At 42.7% G+C, this 19,263-nt stretch overlaps 1 protein-coding gene across 1 annotated transcript in view; it reads left to right on the top strand.

Annotated features, from left to right (window-relative positions):
* Positions 1 to 18,795, top strand: part of PKNH_0407200 (SICAvar, type I) — a gene marked incomplete at both ends in the record, with an annotated part of 28,018 nt that extends 9,223 nt beyond the window's left edge. Inside the window, 11 exons of the mRNA XM_039113858.1 lie at positions 6,608 to 6,708; positions 6,898 to 7,509; positions 7,735 to 8,260; positions 11,801 to 11,913; positions 12,055 to 12,586; positions 13,645 to 13,754; positions 14,067 to 14,672; positions 14,829 to 15,491; positions 16,365 to 17,051; positions 17,264 to 17,914; positions 18,397 to 18,795. Coding sequence (XP_038969470.1) covers positions 6,608 to 6,708; positions 6,898 to 7,509; positions 7,735 to 8,260; positions 11,801 to 11,913; positions 12,055 to 12,586; positions 13,645 to 13,754; positions 14,067 to 14,672; positions 14,829 to 15,491; positions 16,365 to 17,051; positions 17,264 to 17,914; positions 18,397 to 18,795 — 5,000 coding nt within the window. The remainder of the gene's footprint in view (positions 1 to 6,607; positions 6,709 to 6,897; positions 7,510 to 7,734; positions 8,261 to 11,800; positions 11,914 to 12,054; positions 12,587 to 13,644; positions 13,755 to 14,066; positions 14,673 to 14,828; positions 15,492 to 16,364; positions 17,052 to 17,263; positions 17,915 to 18,396) is intronic.
* Between the last annotated feature and the right edge of the window lie 468 nt (positions 18,796 to 19,263).

Below are 19,263 nucleotides of genomic sequence, written 5' to 3'. Positions count from 1 at the left end.
GATTAGGGTTCCGGGTTTAGGAGTAGGGTTCCGGGTTTAGGAGTAGGGTTCCGGGTTTAGGAGTAAGGTTCCAGGGTTTAGGAGTAAGGTTCCAGGGTTTAGGAGTAAGGTTCCGGGGTTAGCTTTAGCTGCTTTAGGGGGGGAGAGGAAAAACTCCTCGCAGAGGGGGCCTGGATACGACGACGAACGGATGGTATAAACCGGATGGTGGGATCTGGATGGTATGAGCCGGATGGTAGGTACCGGATGGCAGGGGAGCATCCCAGCATCCCTCCATGGAGGGGGAAGGAATAACTCCTCGCAGACAACAACTGGATACTACACATCAAACGCATGGTGGGAACTGGATGTTGGGAACTGGGTAGAAACCGGATGGTAGTAACTGGATGGTGGGCAGTGGATGGTATGAACCGGATGGTATGTATCGGATGGTAGAGACCGGATGGTAGAAACAGGATAGTATGAACCGGATGGTATGGACCGGATGGTATTGACCGGATGGCAGAGACGCATCCCAGCATGCCTTCCGGGAGGGATAGGTAAAACTCCTCGAACACAAAGATCGGATACGACACAACAACCAGATGGTATGAACTGGATGGTAGGAACTGGATGGTTGAGACTGGATGGTATGAACTTGATGGTAGTGACCGGAAGGTAGGTGCCGGATGGTGGTGACTGGATGGTGGTGACTGGATGGTGGTGACTGGATGGTGGTGACTGGATGGTGGTGACTGGATGGTGGTGACTGGATGGTGGTGACTGGATGGTGGTGACTGGATGGTGGTGACTGGATGGTGGTGACTGGATGGTGGTGACTGGATGGTGGTGACTGGATGGTGGTGACTGGATGGTGGTGACTGGATGGTGGTGACTGGATGGTGGTGACTGGATGGTGGTGACTGGATGGTGGTGACTGGATGTTGGTGACTGGATGGTGGTGACTGGATGGTGGTGACTGGATGGTGGTGACTGGATGGTGGTGACTGGATGGTGGTGACTGGATGGTGGTGACTGGATGGTGGTGACTGGATGGTGGTGACTGGATGGTGGTGACTGGATGGTGGTGACTGGATGGTGGTGACTGGATGGTAGGTACTGGATGGTAGGAACAGGATGGTATGAACCGGATGGTAGGAACCGGATGGTAGGAACTGGATGGTGGGAACTGGATGGTGGGAACTGGATGGTAGGAACTGGATGGTATGAACCGGATGGTAGGAACCTGATGGTATAGACAGGATGGTATGAACTGGATGGTATGAACTGGATGGTATGAACTGGATGGTATGAACCGGATGGTAGGTACCGGATGGCAGGGGAGCATCCCAGCATCCCTCCCGGGAGGGGTATGAAAAACTCCTCGCGGACAGTAACCGGATACAATGCAGCAACCGAATGGTGGGAACTGTATGGTGGGAACTGGATGGTGGGAACTGGATGGTTTGAACAGGGTGGTATGAACCGGATGGCATGAACGGGATGGTATGACCCGGATGGTGGAGACTGGATGGTAGGCACCGGATGGTAGGAACAGGATGGTATGAACTGGATGGTATGAACCTGATGGTATGAACCGGATGGTGGTGACTGTATGGTAGTAACCGGATGGTATGGACCAGATGGTATGAACCGGATGATAGTAACCGGATTGTATGGACCGGATGGTATAGACCGGATGGTATGAACCGGATGGTGGGAACCGGATGGTAGGAATCGGATGGTGGGAAGTGGATGGTGGGAAGTGGATGGTGGGAAGTGGATGGTAGTAACCAGATGATAGTAACCAGGTGGTAGTAACCGGATGGTATGAACAGGATGGTATGAGCCGGATGATATGAACCGGTTAGTATGAACTGTATGGTATGAACCGGATGGTATGAACCGGATAGTATGAACCGGATAGTATGAACCGGATGGTATGAACCGGATGGTATGAACCGGATGGTATGAACCGGATGGTATAAACCGGATGGTAGGAAACCGGATGGTATGAACCGGATGGTAGGAACCGGATGGTAGGAACTGGATGGTGGAGACTGGATGGTGGAGACTGGATGGTGGGAACTGGATGGTGGGAATTGGATGGTAGGAACCGGATGGTAGAAACCGGATGGTACAAACCGGATGGTACAAACCGGATGGTAGCAACAGGATGGTAGTAATCGGATGTTAGTAAGCGGATGATAGTAACCGGATGGTAGAAACCGGATGATAGAAGTCGGATGGTGGGAATGCGATGGTACTAACCGGATGGTATGAACCGGATGGTAAAAACCGGATGGCAGGGACGCATCCCAGCATCCCTCCCGGGAGGGGTAGGTAAAACTCCTCGAAGACGAAAAACCGGATACTGCCCAGTATACGGATGGTGGAGACTGGATGGTGGGAACTGGATGGTGGAAACTGGATGGTGGAGACTGGATGGTGGAGACTGGATGGTGGGAACTGGATGGTAGGAACCGGATGGTAGCTACCGGATGGTATGAACTGCATGGTATGACCTGGATGGTATGGACCGGATGGTAGAAACCGGATGGTAGAAACCGGATGGTAGAAACCGGATAATAGTAACCGGATAGTAGGAACTGGGTGATGGGAAGTGGATGGTAGTAACCGGATGGCAGGTACCTGTTGGTAGGTAGCGGATGGTAGTGACCGGATAGTATGAACCGGATGATGGGAATTGGATGGTATAGACCGGATGGTATGAACCGGATGGTATGAATCTGAATGGTATGGACCGGTGGTATGGAGCGGATGTTATGAACCGGATGGTATAGGCCGGATGGTGGAGACTGGATGGTAGACACCGGATGGTAGTGACCGGATGGTATATACCGGATGGTAGATACCTGATGGTAGGAACCGGATTGTACGAACCGGATGGTATGAACCGGATGGCAGGGACGCATCCCAGCATCCCTCCCGGGAGGGGTAGGTAAAACTCCTCGCAGACAGGAAGGCAAACCGGATGGCAAGAGGAAACCGGACACTGCACACTAAACGGATGGTGGTAACTTGATGATGGAAGTGGATGGTGGTAACTGGATGGTGGTAACTGGATGGTGGGTACTGGATGGTGGGTACTGGATGGTGGGTACTGGATGGTGGGTACTGGATGGTGTGAACTGGATGGTGGAGACTGGATGGTGGGAACTGGATGGTGGGAACTGGATGGCAGTAACCGGATGGTATGAACATGATGGTATGAACCGGATGGTATGAACCGGATGGTAGGAACAGGATGGTAGAAACCGGATGGTAGTTACCGGATGGTAGTTACCGGATGGTAGTTACCGGATGGTAGGTACGGGATTGTAGTAAGCGGATGGTAGAAACCGGATACTACACACCAACCGGATGGTAGTGACCGGATGGTATGAACCGGATGGCAGGGACGCATCCCAGCATCCCTCCCGGGAGGGGGAGAGGAAAAACTACTCGCACACAAAAACCGGATACTACACACCAACCGGATGGTAGGTACAGGATGGTAGGTATAGGATGGTGGTGACCGGATGGCAGAAACCGAATGGTATAAACCGGATGGTATGAACTTGATGGTGGAAACCGGATGGTAGTGACCGGGTGGTATGAACTGGATGGTAGAAACTGTATGGTTGAGACTGGATGGTGGAGACTGGATGGTGGAGACTGGATGGTGGGAAGTGGATGGTGGAGACTGGATGGTAGGAACCGGTTGGTAAAAACCGGATGGTATGAACCGGATGGCAAGGACGCATCCCAGCATCCCTCCCGGGAGGGGTAGGTAAAACTCCTCGAAGACAAAGACCGGATACTATACACCAACCGGATGGTAGTAACCGGATGGTATGAACCGGGTGGTATGAAGTGGATGGTATGAAGTGGATGGTATGAACCGGATGGTATGAACCGGATGGTATGAACCGGATGGTAGTGACCGGACTGTATTAACCGGATGGTAGTAACCGGACGGTATAGACCGGATGGTAGAAACTGGATGGTAGTGACCCGATGGCAGGGGAGCATCCCTGAATCCATCCCGGGAGGGGTAGGGAAAAACTCCTCGAAGACGAAAAACCGGATACGACACAACAGCCGGATGGTAGTAGCCGGATGGTAGGAACCGGATCGTAGGTGCGGGATGGTAGGTACAGGCTGGTAGGTACGGGCTGGTAGGTACGGGATGGTATGGGGCGGATGGTGGGAACAGGATCGTGAGAAGTGGATGGTGGGAATTGGATGGTGGGAATTGGATGGTGGAGACTGGATGGTGGAGACAGGATGGTTGTAACCGGATGGTATGGACTGGCTGGTGGAGACTGGATGGTGTGAACTGGATGATAGAAACTGGATGGTGGGAACAGGATGGTGGGAACTGGATGGTGGGATCTGGATAGTGGAGACTGGATGGTGGGAACTGGATGGTGGGAACCGGATGGTGGGAACCGGATGGTGGGAACCGGATGGTAGGAACTGGATGGTATGACCCGGATGGTATGAACTGGATGGTAGTAACGGGATGGTAGTAACCGGATGGTAGTAACCGGATGATAGTAACCGGATGGTGGAGACTGGATGGTAGTGACTGGGTGGTGGGGACTGGATGGTGGGAACTGGATGGTGGAAACTGGATGGTAGTGGCCGGATGGTGGTAACTGGATGGTAGCAACTGGATGGTATAAACTGGATGGTATGAACCGGATGGTATGAGCTGGATGGTGGAAACCGGATGGTGAAAAACGGATGGTATTAACCGGATGGTAGTGACCGCATGGTGGAGACTGGATGGTTGTAAGGTGATGGCAGTAGGCGGATGGTATAGACCGGATGGTGGGAACTGGATGGTAATAACCGGATGGTGGGAAGTGGATGGTATGAACCGGATGGTGGGAAGTGGATGGTATGAACCGGATGATGGAGACTGGATGGTTGGAACTGGATGGTATGAAGCGGATAGTACACACTAACCTGATGGTATGAACCGGATTGTACAGACCGGATGGTAGGAACCGGATGGTAATAACAGGATGGTAGTAACTGGATGGTGGGAAGTGGACGGCAGTAACTGGATGGTAGGAACTGGATGGTGGAGACTGGATGGTAGAAACCGGATGGTGGAGACTGGATGGTAGTGACCGGACGGTAGTAACCGGATGGCAGGGACGCATCCCAGCATCCCTCCCGGGAGGGTTGGAAAAACTCCTCGAAGACGAGAAACCGGATACTACACAGTAAACGGATGGTAGGAACCGAATGGTAGGAACCGGATGGTGGGAACTGGATGGTAGGAACTGGATGGTAGGAACTGGATGTTAGGAACCGGATGGTAGGAATTGGATGATAGGAACCGGATGGTATGAACTGGATGGTATGAACCGGATGGTATGAACTTGATGGTATGAACCGGATGGTAGAAACCGGATGGCAGGGACGCATCCCAGCAGCCCTCCCGGGAGGGGGGATAGGAAAAACTCCTCGAAGACAAAGACCGGATACTATACATCAAGCACATGTGGGAAGTCGATGGTGGGAAGTGGATGATAGTAACTGGATGGCAGTAGTGGGATGGTGGGAAGTGGATGGTGGGAAGTGGATGGTATGAAGTGGATGGTGTGAACCCGATGGTATTAACCGGATGGTAGGAACCGGATCGTAGAAACCGGATGGTAGGAACCGGATGGTATGAACCGGATACTACACACTAACCTGACGGTATGAATCGGATGGTATGGACCGGATGGTATGAACCGGATGGTATGAACGGGATGGTATGAGCCGGATAGTAGGTAGCGGATGGTGGAGATTGGATGGTAGTAGTCGGATGGTAGTAACCGGATGGTATGTATCGGATGGTATGAACCGGATGGTATGAACCGCATGGTATGAACCGGATGGTAGAAATCGGATGGTATGAATCGGACGGTAGGAACTGGATGGTGGGAGGTGGATGGTATAAACTGGATGGTATGAACCGGATGGTGGGAACCGGTTGGTAGTAATTAGATGGTGGGAACCGGATGGTAGTAATTAGATGGTGGGAACAGGATGGTGGGAACTGGATGGTATAAACCGGATGGTAGGAACCGAATGGTGGGAAGTGGATGGTGGGAAACTGGATGGTGGAGACTGGATGGTGGAAACTGGATGGTATGAACCGGATGGTACAGACCGGATGTTGAGAACTGGATGGTGTGAACTGGATGGTGGAGAGTGGATTGTGGGATCTGGATGGTGGGTACTGGATGGTGGGTACTGGATGGTGGGTACTGGATGGTGGAGACCGGATGGTATGGACCGGACGGTGGGGATAGGATGGTTGGGACCGGATGGCATATAAACCGCAAATTTAGAACAATGCCAACCGAAAAAGAAAAGAGGAGAAAAGAAAAGAAAAGAAAAGAAAGGAAAAAATTTTTCATCGATTGTGAATGCCATACATTTGTCTAATCTACATAAATACATACAACATACAACATACAACATACAACATACATACATACAACATACAACATACAACATACAACATACAACATACAACATACAACATACATATATATACACACATGGTATTTTACATGTCGTATTAACTTTTCCTGCTTTCCTTTTCTTTTTTTCGCAGCTGAAGCATGCATGAAAGACAGCAGCAAGGAATTCTGCCAGCGCCTGCAATGTGCACAAGAATATTGGAAATTGAAGAACAACGAGCAGGGACAACCGGATGTAAGGGGCAACACCGTACAGGGGAGGCAAAAGGGTGTACATATATACATACATATATATATATATATATATATATATATATATATATATATATACATGTGGATGTATATGTATGTATATATGTGTGTATATATATTTATATATGTATATATGTATATATGTATATATATACCTTCCCTTTCTATATAGGGAGATTTCTGGGGAAAACACGCCGAAGACAAATTGAAGAATCTCTTTGATGTAACGACTTCTGGTAGTAGTACCACCACAGGTACCAACTGCGACACCATTGCAGGCTTAGATACTGCAAATAAAGCAGCTTGCAAACTGTTTACTGCTAAATTAGAACATATGTACAAAAATGGGAGTGGTGGTTCTGACAAATATTCTGATCAAATGGTACAATGTCTTTTATTAAATGCTTATGCAAAAAAATTAAAAGATCAAGCAAAAGAAAAAGGTTATTGTAGCATAGACAAGGGGCTACAAGGGGCTTTCAGTAAAAGTAAAGAAATTATGAATAGTGCATCAGGTAAATGCGGTCCTAATGGTACTAATTGTTTTGAATGCAAATGGGACGAAAAAACTGAAGGCGAACTTGACAAATGCACCATTCCCAATGGCACCGGCCCAACGAAGGCAGTAAATACCAAAGTGGTTGAACTGTTCCAGAACAACAACCAAACGAACAAGGACGAAATACAGAAAACTTTGGCTAACTTCAATAAAGAAAATAAGTTATGTGAACGAGTAAATTGTGCAGCGCACTGGTGGGCCGATAAAAACAAGGGGAAGGAACACGTAAGTGGGCAGACGCCACCTGACTGGGTGGTAGGAATGACAATTACATATATATAAATATACGTATACACATACATATATATATACATATATGTATGTACGTATGTATATACATATGTGTATACATATACATACATGTATATGTATGTATATGTTTATATGCATATGCATTTATGCATATGCATATATATATATATATATATATATATATTACTTCAATTGTAGACTGATATGTGGACCGAAGTCCAAAAGCAAATCAACGAACTTGGAAAATCCATGTCTGACAATCAGAACAACAGTTTAGACAGTCATTGTGGTACCTTAAGCTGGAAGCAAAAAGAAGTATGTCTCCTCTTTGCAAAAGGATTAAAATACATGTACGAAAATACAAATGATAACGGCAACGACCCTGCAGAAGCATCATTCAAACGAACCATGATGTGCGCAGCACTAAATGCTTATGCAAATAAATTAAAAGAAGATGCAAAGACGAAAGGGGCAGGGAAGTGTGATATAGAGGGTGGTATAAAAGGGGCTTTTGAGAAAAGTAGTGTCAGTATGGGTAATGGAGCATCTCCATGTAACGATGATAACAATCCTGGTTGTTTTAAATGCACATGGGATGACAGCACCTTTAAGAATTGCAAAATTGACACAAATGGCAATACAGGCAAAACGGAAGTAAATAACAAACTGGAAGGAATGCTTGACGAAGAAGACACCGGACTGAAGGAATCTTTAGACAAAATATGTAAGTAGACACCACAATCGTAATAACCCCCCCAATCAAAAAAAAAAAAAAAAAAAAAAAATATATATAAGGTGGGGGGAGGGAGAGTATGATGAGGAGGATGAAGGTGATGAAAAGATTTTGGGGGTGTTAGAATTCAGATTCCGGATTTAGGAATAAAGGTTTCGGGGTGTTGGAAGAAGGTTATAGGGCTGTTACAACGGGGTTTCAGGGTATAGGAATAATGTTGTAGGGGTGTCCGAATAAGGTTGTGGGATGCAGGGAATTAGATTCCGGGTTCAGGAGTCAGATTCCGGGTTTAGGAGTGAGATTCCGGGTTTGGGAATGAAGGTTGTAGGGGTGTCAGAAATCAGATTCCGGGTTTAGGAGTCAGATTCCGGGTTTAGGAGTGAGATTCCGGGTTTAGGAGTCAGATTCCGGGTTCAGAAATTCAGATTCCGGGTTTAGAAATTCAGATTCCGGGTTCAGGAATAAGGTTGCAGGGGTGTTCATAGTCCGATTCCGGGTTTAGGAGGGAGGTTTTAGGGGTGTCAGAATAAGGTTTTACGGGTATTAGAAGTCAGATTCCGGGTTTAGGAATAATGTTGTAGGGGTGTCCGAATAAGGTTGTGGGATGCAGGGAATTATATTCCGGGTTTAGGAATCAGATTCCGGGTTCAGGAGTCAGATTCCGGGTTTAGGAGTCAGATTCCGGGTTTGGGAATGAAGGTTGTAGGGGTGTCAGAATTCAGATTCCGGGTTTAGTATGAAGATTGTATGGGTGTTAGAATGAGGTTTCAGGGTGGAGGAATAAGGTTGTAGGGGTGTTAGAATAAGGTGGTAAGGGTGTTAGAATAAGGTGGTAAGGGTGTTAGAATAATGTTGTATGGGTTTTAGAATAATGTTGTATGGGTGTTAGAATGGGGTTTCCGGGTATAGTAGTAATACTGTATGGGTGTAAGAACTTAGATTCCGGGTTTAGGGTGAAGATTGTAAGGGTGTTAGAAGTCAAATTCCGGGTTTAGGTGGAAGGTTGTAGGGGTGTTAGAAGTCAGATTACGGGTGTAGGAGTAAGGTTGTAGGGGTGTTGGAATAACGTCTTAGGGGTGTTAGAAGTCAGATTCCGGGTTTAAATGTAAGGTTCCAGGGTATAGGAATAATGCTATAGGGGTGTCCGAATAAGATTGTACGGTCGTAAGAATAAGGTTGTATGGGTGTTAGAATAAGGTTGTATAGGTGTTAGAATAAGACTGTAGGGGTGTCAGAATAAGGTTGTATGGGTGTTAGAATAAGGTTGTATAGGTGTTAGAATAAGACTGTAGGGGTGTCAGAATAAGGTTTTACGTGTATTAAAAGTCAGATTCCGGGTTTAGGAATAAGGTTTTAGGGGTGTTAGAAGTCAGATTTCGGGGGTTAGGAATAAGGTTGTAGGGGTGTTAGAAGTCAGATTCCGGGTTCAGGAATAAGGTTGTAGGGGTGTTCATAGTCCGATTCAGGGTTTAGGAGGGAGGTTTTAGGGGTGTCGGAATAAGGTGGTAAGGGTGTCAGAATAAGGTGGTAAGGGTGTTAGAATAATGTTGTATGGGTGTTAGAATAATGTTGTATGGGTTTTAGAATAATGTTGTATGGGTGTTAGAATAATGTTGTATGGGTGTTAGAATGGGGTGTCCGGATATATGAGTAATACTGTATGGATGTTAGAAGTGAGATTCCGGGTTTAGGGTGGTGACTGTTTTGAGTGTACACAGGACCAAAGTTTTGATAATTGCGAAATTAACACAAATGGCCAGGGCACCACAGGTGAAAATGTAAATAACAAATTGAAAGAAATGTTTGAGGACAAAGAAGATAAGACAGGACTGAAGGAATCTTTGGACAAAATATGTAAGTAGACACCCCAATCACAATAACCAACCAAACCCCCCAAGCAAAAAAAAAAAAAAAAAAAAAAAAAAGAAAAAGAAAAAAAAAATAAATAAATAAGGTGGGGGGGGTGGGGGAGAGTATGATGAGGAGGATGAAGGTGATGAGAAGGTTGTAGGGGTGTTAGAAGTCAGATTCCGGGTATAGGACTAACGTTTTAAGGGTATCGGAATAACGTTGTAGGGGTGTCCGAATAAGGTTGTGGGATGCAGGGAATTAGATTCCGGGTTTAGGATTCAGATTCCGGGTTTAGGAGTCAGATTCCGGGTTCAGGACGAAGGTGTGAGGGTGTTAGGACTTAGATTCTGGATTTAGGAGGGAGGTGTCAGGGTGTAAAAATTCGGATTACTGGTTTAGGAGGGAAGTGTCAGGGTGTAAGAACTTAGATTTCGGGTTTAGCAGGAAGGGGTCAGGGTGTTAGGACTTAGATTCCGGGTTTTGGAGGGAGGTGTCAGGGTGTTAGACTGAAGTTTCAGGGTGTTAAACTGAAGTTTCAGTGTGTTAGACTGAAGTTTCAGGGTGTTAGACTGAAGTTTCAGGGTGTTAGACTGAAGTTTCAGGGGTTAGCTTCACCTGCTTTAGGGGGGGGGGGAGGAAAGACTCCTCGCAGACAGGGACTATATGCAACGACGACCGTATGGTAGTGACCGTATGGTAGTGACCGGATGGTAGTGACCGGATGGTAGTGACCGGATGGTAGTGACCGGATGGTAGTGACCGGATGGTAGTGACCGGATGGTAGTGACCGGATGGTAGTGACCGGATGGTATGAACCTGATGGTATGAACCGGATGGTGGGAACTGGATGGTAGTAACCGGATGGTAGTGACCGGATGGTATGAACCTGATGGTATGAACCGGATGGTGGGAACTGGATGGTAGTAACCGGATGGTAGTGACCGGATGGTAGGGAAGCATCCCAGCATCCCTCCCGGGAGGGGTAGGAAAAAACTCCTCGAAGACAAAGACCGGATACTACACAGTAAACGGATGGTGGGAACCGGATGTTATAAGCCGGATGGTTTGAACCGGACGGTGGGAACCGGATGATATGAACCGGATGGTATGAACCGGATGGTAGGAGCCGGATGGTATGAACTGGATGGTGGGAAGTGGATGGTGGAGACTGGATGGTGGAGACTGGATGGTGGAGACTGGAGACTGGATGGTGGAGACTGGATGGTATGGACCGGATGGTGGAGACTGGATGGTGGGAACTGGATGGTACGAACCGGATGGTAGGAACGGGAGGTTACGAACCGGATGGTATGAATCGGATGGTAGTAACCGGATGGTATGAATCGGATGGTAGTAACCGGATGGTATAAACCGGATGGTATGAACCGGATGGTATGAACCGGATGGCAGGGACGCATCCCAGCATCCCTCCCGGGAGGGGGGTAGGTAAAACTCCTCGCAGACAGAAACCGGATGGCAGGGGGAAAGCTGGAAACTCGGAACCCGATACTAGAGAACCAATCTACCACAACAGCACAACCGCAACGAACATCACCGAAACAGTTAATAGACGGCTGTGTTCATGGGGGAAAGAAGACAACACCACATCACCGACTACATAGACAACCATCATCGTCATCACATTACTCATCCTTTGTATATTGTTCTTTCTTCTTATAGGTTTACCATGTCTAGATAAGGACGACCTATGCGAGCGTTTCCAATGTGTATCTGAAATATGGTTAAAACAGAAGAATGGAAACAGTGGCAAACCTTTGACAACAGACGACTGGGTAAGGACAACCGTTAATCACATAACTACATACATATACATGTATATGTATACATATGTATATATGCATATGCATGAATGCATATGCATATATATATATATATATATATATATATATATATATCTATTTTTTCAATTTTAGAAGAAGGTGTGGGAAGGCGCTGACGGTGTAAAGGGGGAATTAGGGGAACTCTCTCAGAAGATACAACAGAATAAGAGTAATGTGAGCACTTACTGCAGTAGCATCCAGCAGGAAGAAGGGAAGGAAGTATGCGAGTTCATTGCTGCAGGATTAGAGAGTATTTATGAAATTAAGGCAGGTCAAAATGGACAGGGTAAGAGTACGAAGAAAGATTTGGAAGAGCAATTATTTAAACGTACCATGCGTTGTGTTTTATTAAATGCTTTTGCTGATAAATTAGAACAACTTCCATGTAAGGATGAAAAGAAAGTAAAGGACGCTATAGATAAAGCATTTAATGATGAAAATGATGCTATTAAGACTGCAAGTGAGGGTTGCAAGAAAGATGGTGATAAATGTTTTAAGTGTGTTAGGGAAAAGAATTTAATGAGTTGCACATTGAATAGTGGCAAGGACAAAGTAAATGAAAAAGTACAACCCATGCTAGAGAAAGATGAGACACTCAAGAAAGAATCTCTGGAGAAGAAAATATGTAAGTAGACACCACTGCACAATTCTGGCACCACCAACACTACAAAATGTTGGTTGTGATGATACCAACACAACCAACATTACTAACACAGCCAACACAACCAACACAACCAACACAACCAACACAACCAACACAACCAACACAACCAACACAACCAACACAACCAACATACTAACACAACCAACATAAAACCAACATACTAACTTAACCAACATACGGACACAACCAACATACTAACATAGAACCAACGTACTAACACAACCAACCTACTAACATAACCAACATACTGACACAACACAACATACTAAGATAACCAACATACAACCAACCTACTAACACAACCAACACAACCAACATACAACCAACCTACTAACATAACCAACATACTAACACAACCAACATACTAACACAACACAACATACTAACACAACCAACATACTAACATAACCAACATACTAACACAACCAACATACTGACACAAGCAACATACTAACACAACCAACATACTAACACAACCAACATACTAACAAACATACTAACATAACCAACATACTAACATAACCAACATACTAACATAACCAACATACTAACACAAAACCAACATACTGACACAACCAACATACTAACACAACCAACATACTAACACAACCAACATACTGACACAACCAACATACTAACACAAAACCAACATACTAACATAACACAACATACTAACACAACCAACAAACAACACAACAACAACAAAAATACAACAACAAAAGAACAAAAACAGAAACAATTTGTTCTATATATATATATCTATATATATATTTATGTATAGACGTATATATGTATATGTACATATATGTATAGATGTATATATGTATATGCATATATGTATATGTATATATATATGTATATGCATATATGTATAGATGTATATATATGTATACATATATATATATATATGTATATATATATATGTATGTATATATATATATGTATATAGGTATGTATATATATATATATACATATATGTATATATGTGTCTATGTGTTCGTCTGTGTCTATTTGTATAGGTAAACCATGTACTGGGGAAAACAACGGGAATTTCTGTACTCAACTTAAGTGCGTAGCAGATAAATGGGGAGAAAGGAATAAAGCAAAATCAAACGGAACGGTTACCTGGGTAAGGAATGTGTTGTCGTGGTTGTGGTCATGGTTTAGTGTGCTGATGTTGGAATAGAAACCATAACAACATCCATAACATCGACAACATCCATAACCATAACAACATCAACAACATCCATAACATCCATAACATCCATAACAACGACAACATATATGTCTATATATACATATTTATATATGCATATGTATACATATTTATATATGTATGTATATATGTATGTACATATGTATGTATATACATATATGTATACGTATGTGTATACGCATGTGTACACATGTATATGCATATATATCACCCTCCCGTCTATAGAATGACATGGAGAGTGACCTGAAGGGGAGATTGGGGCCACTCCTAACTGACATGAATAAAACGCAGTATCAGGATCCTGACGGAAAATACTGCACCGCCTGGAGCGATAACGACGCCCATGGCGTCGCAAACAAGACGGCTTGCAAGCTTGTTGCAGCAGGACTGCAGCATATATCCAGTATTCAGGAATCCTACTCCAACGGTCAGGAGAACCCTTATGATAACCAAGAGTTTAAACAATTAGTTTCTTGTTTAATGTTAAAAGGCGTCGTACAAAAAATGAAAGAAGACAGCAACTTTTGCAACATAGAGCCCGGCATAAACCGGGCATTCGAGTTTGCAAATGCCATTAAAGAGGAACATTGCACGAATGATAAACTTTGCATTGAATGCAAGTTCACGGACAGCTATGATGATTGCCAAATTGGAAACAGCCCAGAAGAAAAAGTAAAGGACAAATTGGATTCATTACTCAAGGATGATAAACATAAAGACAACGTCGAAGGAACCCTCACCGCAATAACTAAAACACCCGGAAACAGTAGTTCCACTTTATGTCTCCGTTTACAATGTTTAGCATCTCGAGTAAATGCATCCCCTAGTAAGGTACGCAAGGAAGGAAGGACGAACATACATATAAGTGCATATGTATGTAGATGTACATATACATATATATGTACATACGTATGTATACATATGTACATATATATATATATATATATATATATATATATATATATATATATTTATTCCACTTTGCAGAATACATTTTGGGAGAAGAATGGTGAAGTTGGCAACTTATGGACAGAACTATCCAAGGAAATGAACACAGAAGGCACAAAGGATCAGAATGGATGTGATAAAATGGAAGATAATAATGGAAGGGATGCCACCAAACCTGAGAGGAAGGCATGCAATTATTTGCATGTCGGTTTAAGAAAACTGTATGATATGACGAAGGGGTCGTCGACGACGGCGACGCCGTCGTCGCCAGGCAACGAGAAAATCCTGGATAAGAACCCACTGTTGAAACAAACAGTGGGTTGTTTATTACTTCATTCTTATGCAAAGAAGATGAAGGAAGACGCTAAATGTTTAGTGGGTTCAGGAATAAAGAAAGCTTTCGACACTGCTGTTAAAAATCTTAATGGTAGTTGCAATGGCACGGAACCCTGTGTTCCGTGCCATTGGCAAGAAGCCGACTATGACAAATGCCAAATTACCATAACTGGCACATCTGACGAAACCACACAGACGCCAGTAAAGGACAAATTAGAACAAGTTCAGCCCAAAATTGACGTAACTGCCACTGAGACCCTAACGAAAATAAATGAAATGACCACTTTATGCGATTACATTAGATGCGCCGGACCCAAGTGGTTCAAAAATAAAAAAGAGACTAATGGTACCTCTACGCAGACTTGGGTAAGTATTACTACCAACATCCAACCTACCACCACCAGAACACTGAGGGGGTAGAAGAAATAAAAGGAAAAAAAAAAAAAAAAAAAAAAACCTTCTTCTGATTCCTGGTTCAGGAATAAAGGTTGTAGCGTTGTTTGAATAACATTGTAGGGGTGTTTGAATAACATTGTAGGGGTGTTAGAATAACGTTGTAGGGGTGTTAGAATAACGTTGTAGGGGTGTTAGAATAACGTTGTAGGGGTGTTAGAATAACGTTGTAGGAGTGTTGGAATAAGGTTGAGGGGGTTTTAGAATAATGTTGTAGGGGTGTTAGAATAAGGTTTTAGGGGTATTGGAGTAAGGTTCAGGGGTTAGCTTTAGCTGCTTTAGGGGGGGAGAGGAAAATGTCCTGGCAGACAGAGACCGGATACGACACCAACCGAATACTATACACCAACTGGATACTACACCAACCGCATACTACACCAACCGCATACTACACCAACCGCATACTACACCAACCGGATACTACACCAACCTGATACTACACCAACCTGATACTACATCAACCGGATACAACACCAACCTGATACTACACCAACCGGATACTACACCAACCTGATACTACACCAACCGGATACTACACCAACCTGATACTACACCAACCGCATACTACACCAACCGGATACTACACCAACCTGATACTACACCAACCTGATACTACATCAACCGGATACAACACCAACCTGATACTACAACAACCGGATACTACACCAACCTGATACTACACCAACCGGATACTACACCAACCGGATACTACAACAACCGGATACTACACCAACCTGATACTACACCAACTACACATATAACCTCTTCTCTTTTCTCTTTTTACAGTGTGACTTTTGGAATGACGCTGTGAAAACAACCCTAGAAGGGTTGTTCCAGAAGATAGAGGAGGAAGGAATGAACAATGCAACCAAAACTGATGGTCCATGTAAAGATTTTGGTGACGGTAATGCTGATAGTGTCGAAAGAAAAGCTTGTAATCATATCACGGCAGGTTTAAAGTACATTGATGATATTAAGTCTAATGTTATTGGTGGTAGTCCTAATGACCAACTGCTTCAACAAGCAGTTGGTTGTATTGCTCTTAACCTTTACGCGGATAAAATAAAACAAAAATCGAAAAATAAATGTCCCATCGATGAGATAAAAATAACAGAAATGTTTAATGAATGGAATATAATTAATAATTCTTCGTGTTTGACTGGTAGTGGTAATAATAATTGTTTTCTTTGCACGAGGCAACCAGATTTTGAGGATTGCAACCTTCTCGTTGATAAAGACTTAATTGGAACATCAACACAATCAAATGGAACTTGCAATGATAGCGAAGAAAATAAAAAAGTCCAAGAGAAAATGACCAAACTGCTCCAAGACAACTCCATTAACACCAAAATGCAACCAACATTAGAGAAAATAAATAAAATGGACACTTTCTGTAGTCGTTTACAATGCGCAGCAAAACAATATTACGTAGAAGTCAAAAACAAAAATGGAAATAGCAGCAGAGTGAACTGGGTAAGGGGCGGTAGACAGCTGCATATATACATATATGTATATGTATATATGTATATGTACATATGTATATGTATATATGTATATGTATATATGTATATGTATATGTGTATATATATATGTGTATATGTATACACATATGTGTATACATATGTGTATACATATACATATATATTTCTTTTAATCTCTCTTTTCTTCTTTTGTTCTATGTTTAGAATGCCTTGAAAGAAGACATCGGAAAGGAATTAACGGCACTTTTAAATAATATGAACGACGCTAAAATGCAGTCGGACGCTGCCCAATACTGCAATGACGGCAGCAAATGGAATACTAAGGGCCATACAGAAAGGCGAACAAATAGAGCAGCTTGTTTGCATTTTGCTGCAGGATTGCAGCATATATATAAAAATAAGACGAAGGGCCCTTTTAAGGGCCCATCGTTTGAACAAACGATGGGTTGTTTATTTCTTAAAGAATATGCAAAACAATTGAAAGACTTGGCAAAAGAAAAGAAAAAAGGACATAGTTGGGTACATCCCAAATGTGACATAAAGGAGGGGATTGATCACGCTTTTGGTAAAAGTAAAGACATTATGAAGAGTGTATTACCTCAATGCAGCAAAGATACTAATGGTAATAATTCTTGTTTTGTGTGCACACAAAACAACGATTATGGAACTTGCAAAATTGGCATTGACAGTGTAAAGGACAATGTGGAACCACTGCTCAAAAAGAAGAGCGACTTAATGGAAAAAACATTAGAGAATACAGTCTGTCCCATCCTTCTTACGGATCTCCTTACCCCTTTTCTTCCTTTGGCTCCTGTCTCTATTGGCCTTTCTGCTATGGCTTATTACCTTTGGAAGGTAAGATAAAAAAGAAGAAAAAAAATTAATGAAAAAAAAAAAAAAAAATTTAATAAAAAAAAAAAAAAAAAAATTTAATGGACAAAATTAATTATTAAAATAAAATAAAATATTTTTTAATGGTTAAAAAAAAAAGAAGAAAAAAATTAATGAAAAAAAGAAAAAAAAAAATTAATGAGAAAAAAAGTTTTAATGGACAAAATTAATGGTTCAAAGGAAAAAAAAAATTTTTAATGGACAAAATTAATGGTTCAAAGGAAAAAAAAAATTTTTAATGGACAAAATTAATTGTTAAAAGGAAAAAAATTTTTTTTTAATGGTTAAAAAGAAAAAAAAAAATTTTAATGGTTAAAAGAAGAAAAAAAATTTTAATGGTTAAAAGAAGAAAAAAAAAGAAAATAAAATAAATGTGTAAAAAGAACATTTCACAATCATTAGGAAAAACATTCATTCATTTTTTTTATTTTTTTTTTTTTTTGTAGTATTTTGGTCCCCTTGGTAAAGGAGGAGCACGTTTTAGAAGATCTCCTGCTGAAATACGCGGTCCATCCGTACAAGAACAAGTCCTTGATCATGTGCAGCAAGATGGTCCACATGAATATCAATTGGTGAAGGAACGAAAACCTCGTTCTGCTCCAACGAGAACGAAACGTTCTGGTCCCGTGAATCGTCGAACGATTATTGAAATTCATTTTGAAGTGTTGGATGAATGTCAAAAAGGCGACACACAATTGAACCAGAAGGATTTTCTGGAACTTTTGGTTCAAGAGTTCATGGGATCGGAATTTATGGAAGAAGAAAAGGTTCCTAAGGAAGAGGTTCCTATGGAACTTGTTCCTATTGAAGAGGTTCCAAGTTTAGGTTCCGGGTTACTGGTTTAAGGTTCAGTGTTCATGGTCTCAGGTTCACGGTTTAAGGTTTAAGGTTCAGTGTTTAGGGTTCATGGTTTAGGGTTCAGTGTTCAGGTTTTATGGTTTCAGGGTTTAGGGTTCACGGGTTCACGGGTTCACAATTTATGGTTTAAGATGAAGGATATTGGTTTCACACCTTTTGTCCTTTTTTTTTTTCCTTTTTTCCCTTTTATATTTTCTTGAAAAAAAAAAAAAAAAAAAAAAAAAAAAAAAAAGGAAGATTCTTTCTTCCACTTTCTATTCTCATTTTGTTTGCAAAAAATTTTTCTTTTTTTTTTTTTTGGTGTGAAAGAACACCCTTTTGTTTATAGAAAAAAAAAAAAAAAAAACATTATTATTTTTTTTTTTAAGAACACACATTCTTTTTTTTTTTCCGCTTGCGAAAAATATTTTTTCTTCCTTTTTTTTTTTTTTTTTTTTTTCTTGCGGAAAGCAAAA

Source organism: Plasmodium knowlesi (assembly GCF_000006355.2).
Source record: "Plasmodium knowlesi strain H genome assembly, chromosome: 4".
NCBI classification, from domain to species: domain Eukaryota; phylum Apicomplexa; class Aconoidasida; order Haemosporida; family Plasmodiidae; genus Plasmodium; species Plasmodium knowlesi.
Note: the sequence above shows the minus strand (reverse complement) of the source record. Positions and strands in the feature narration are given on the sequence as shown.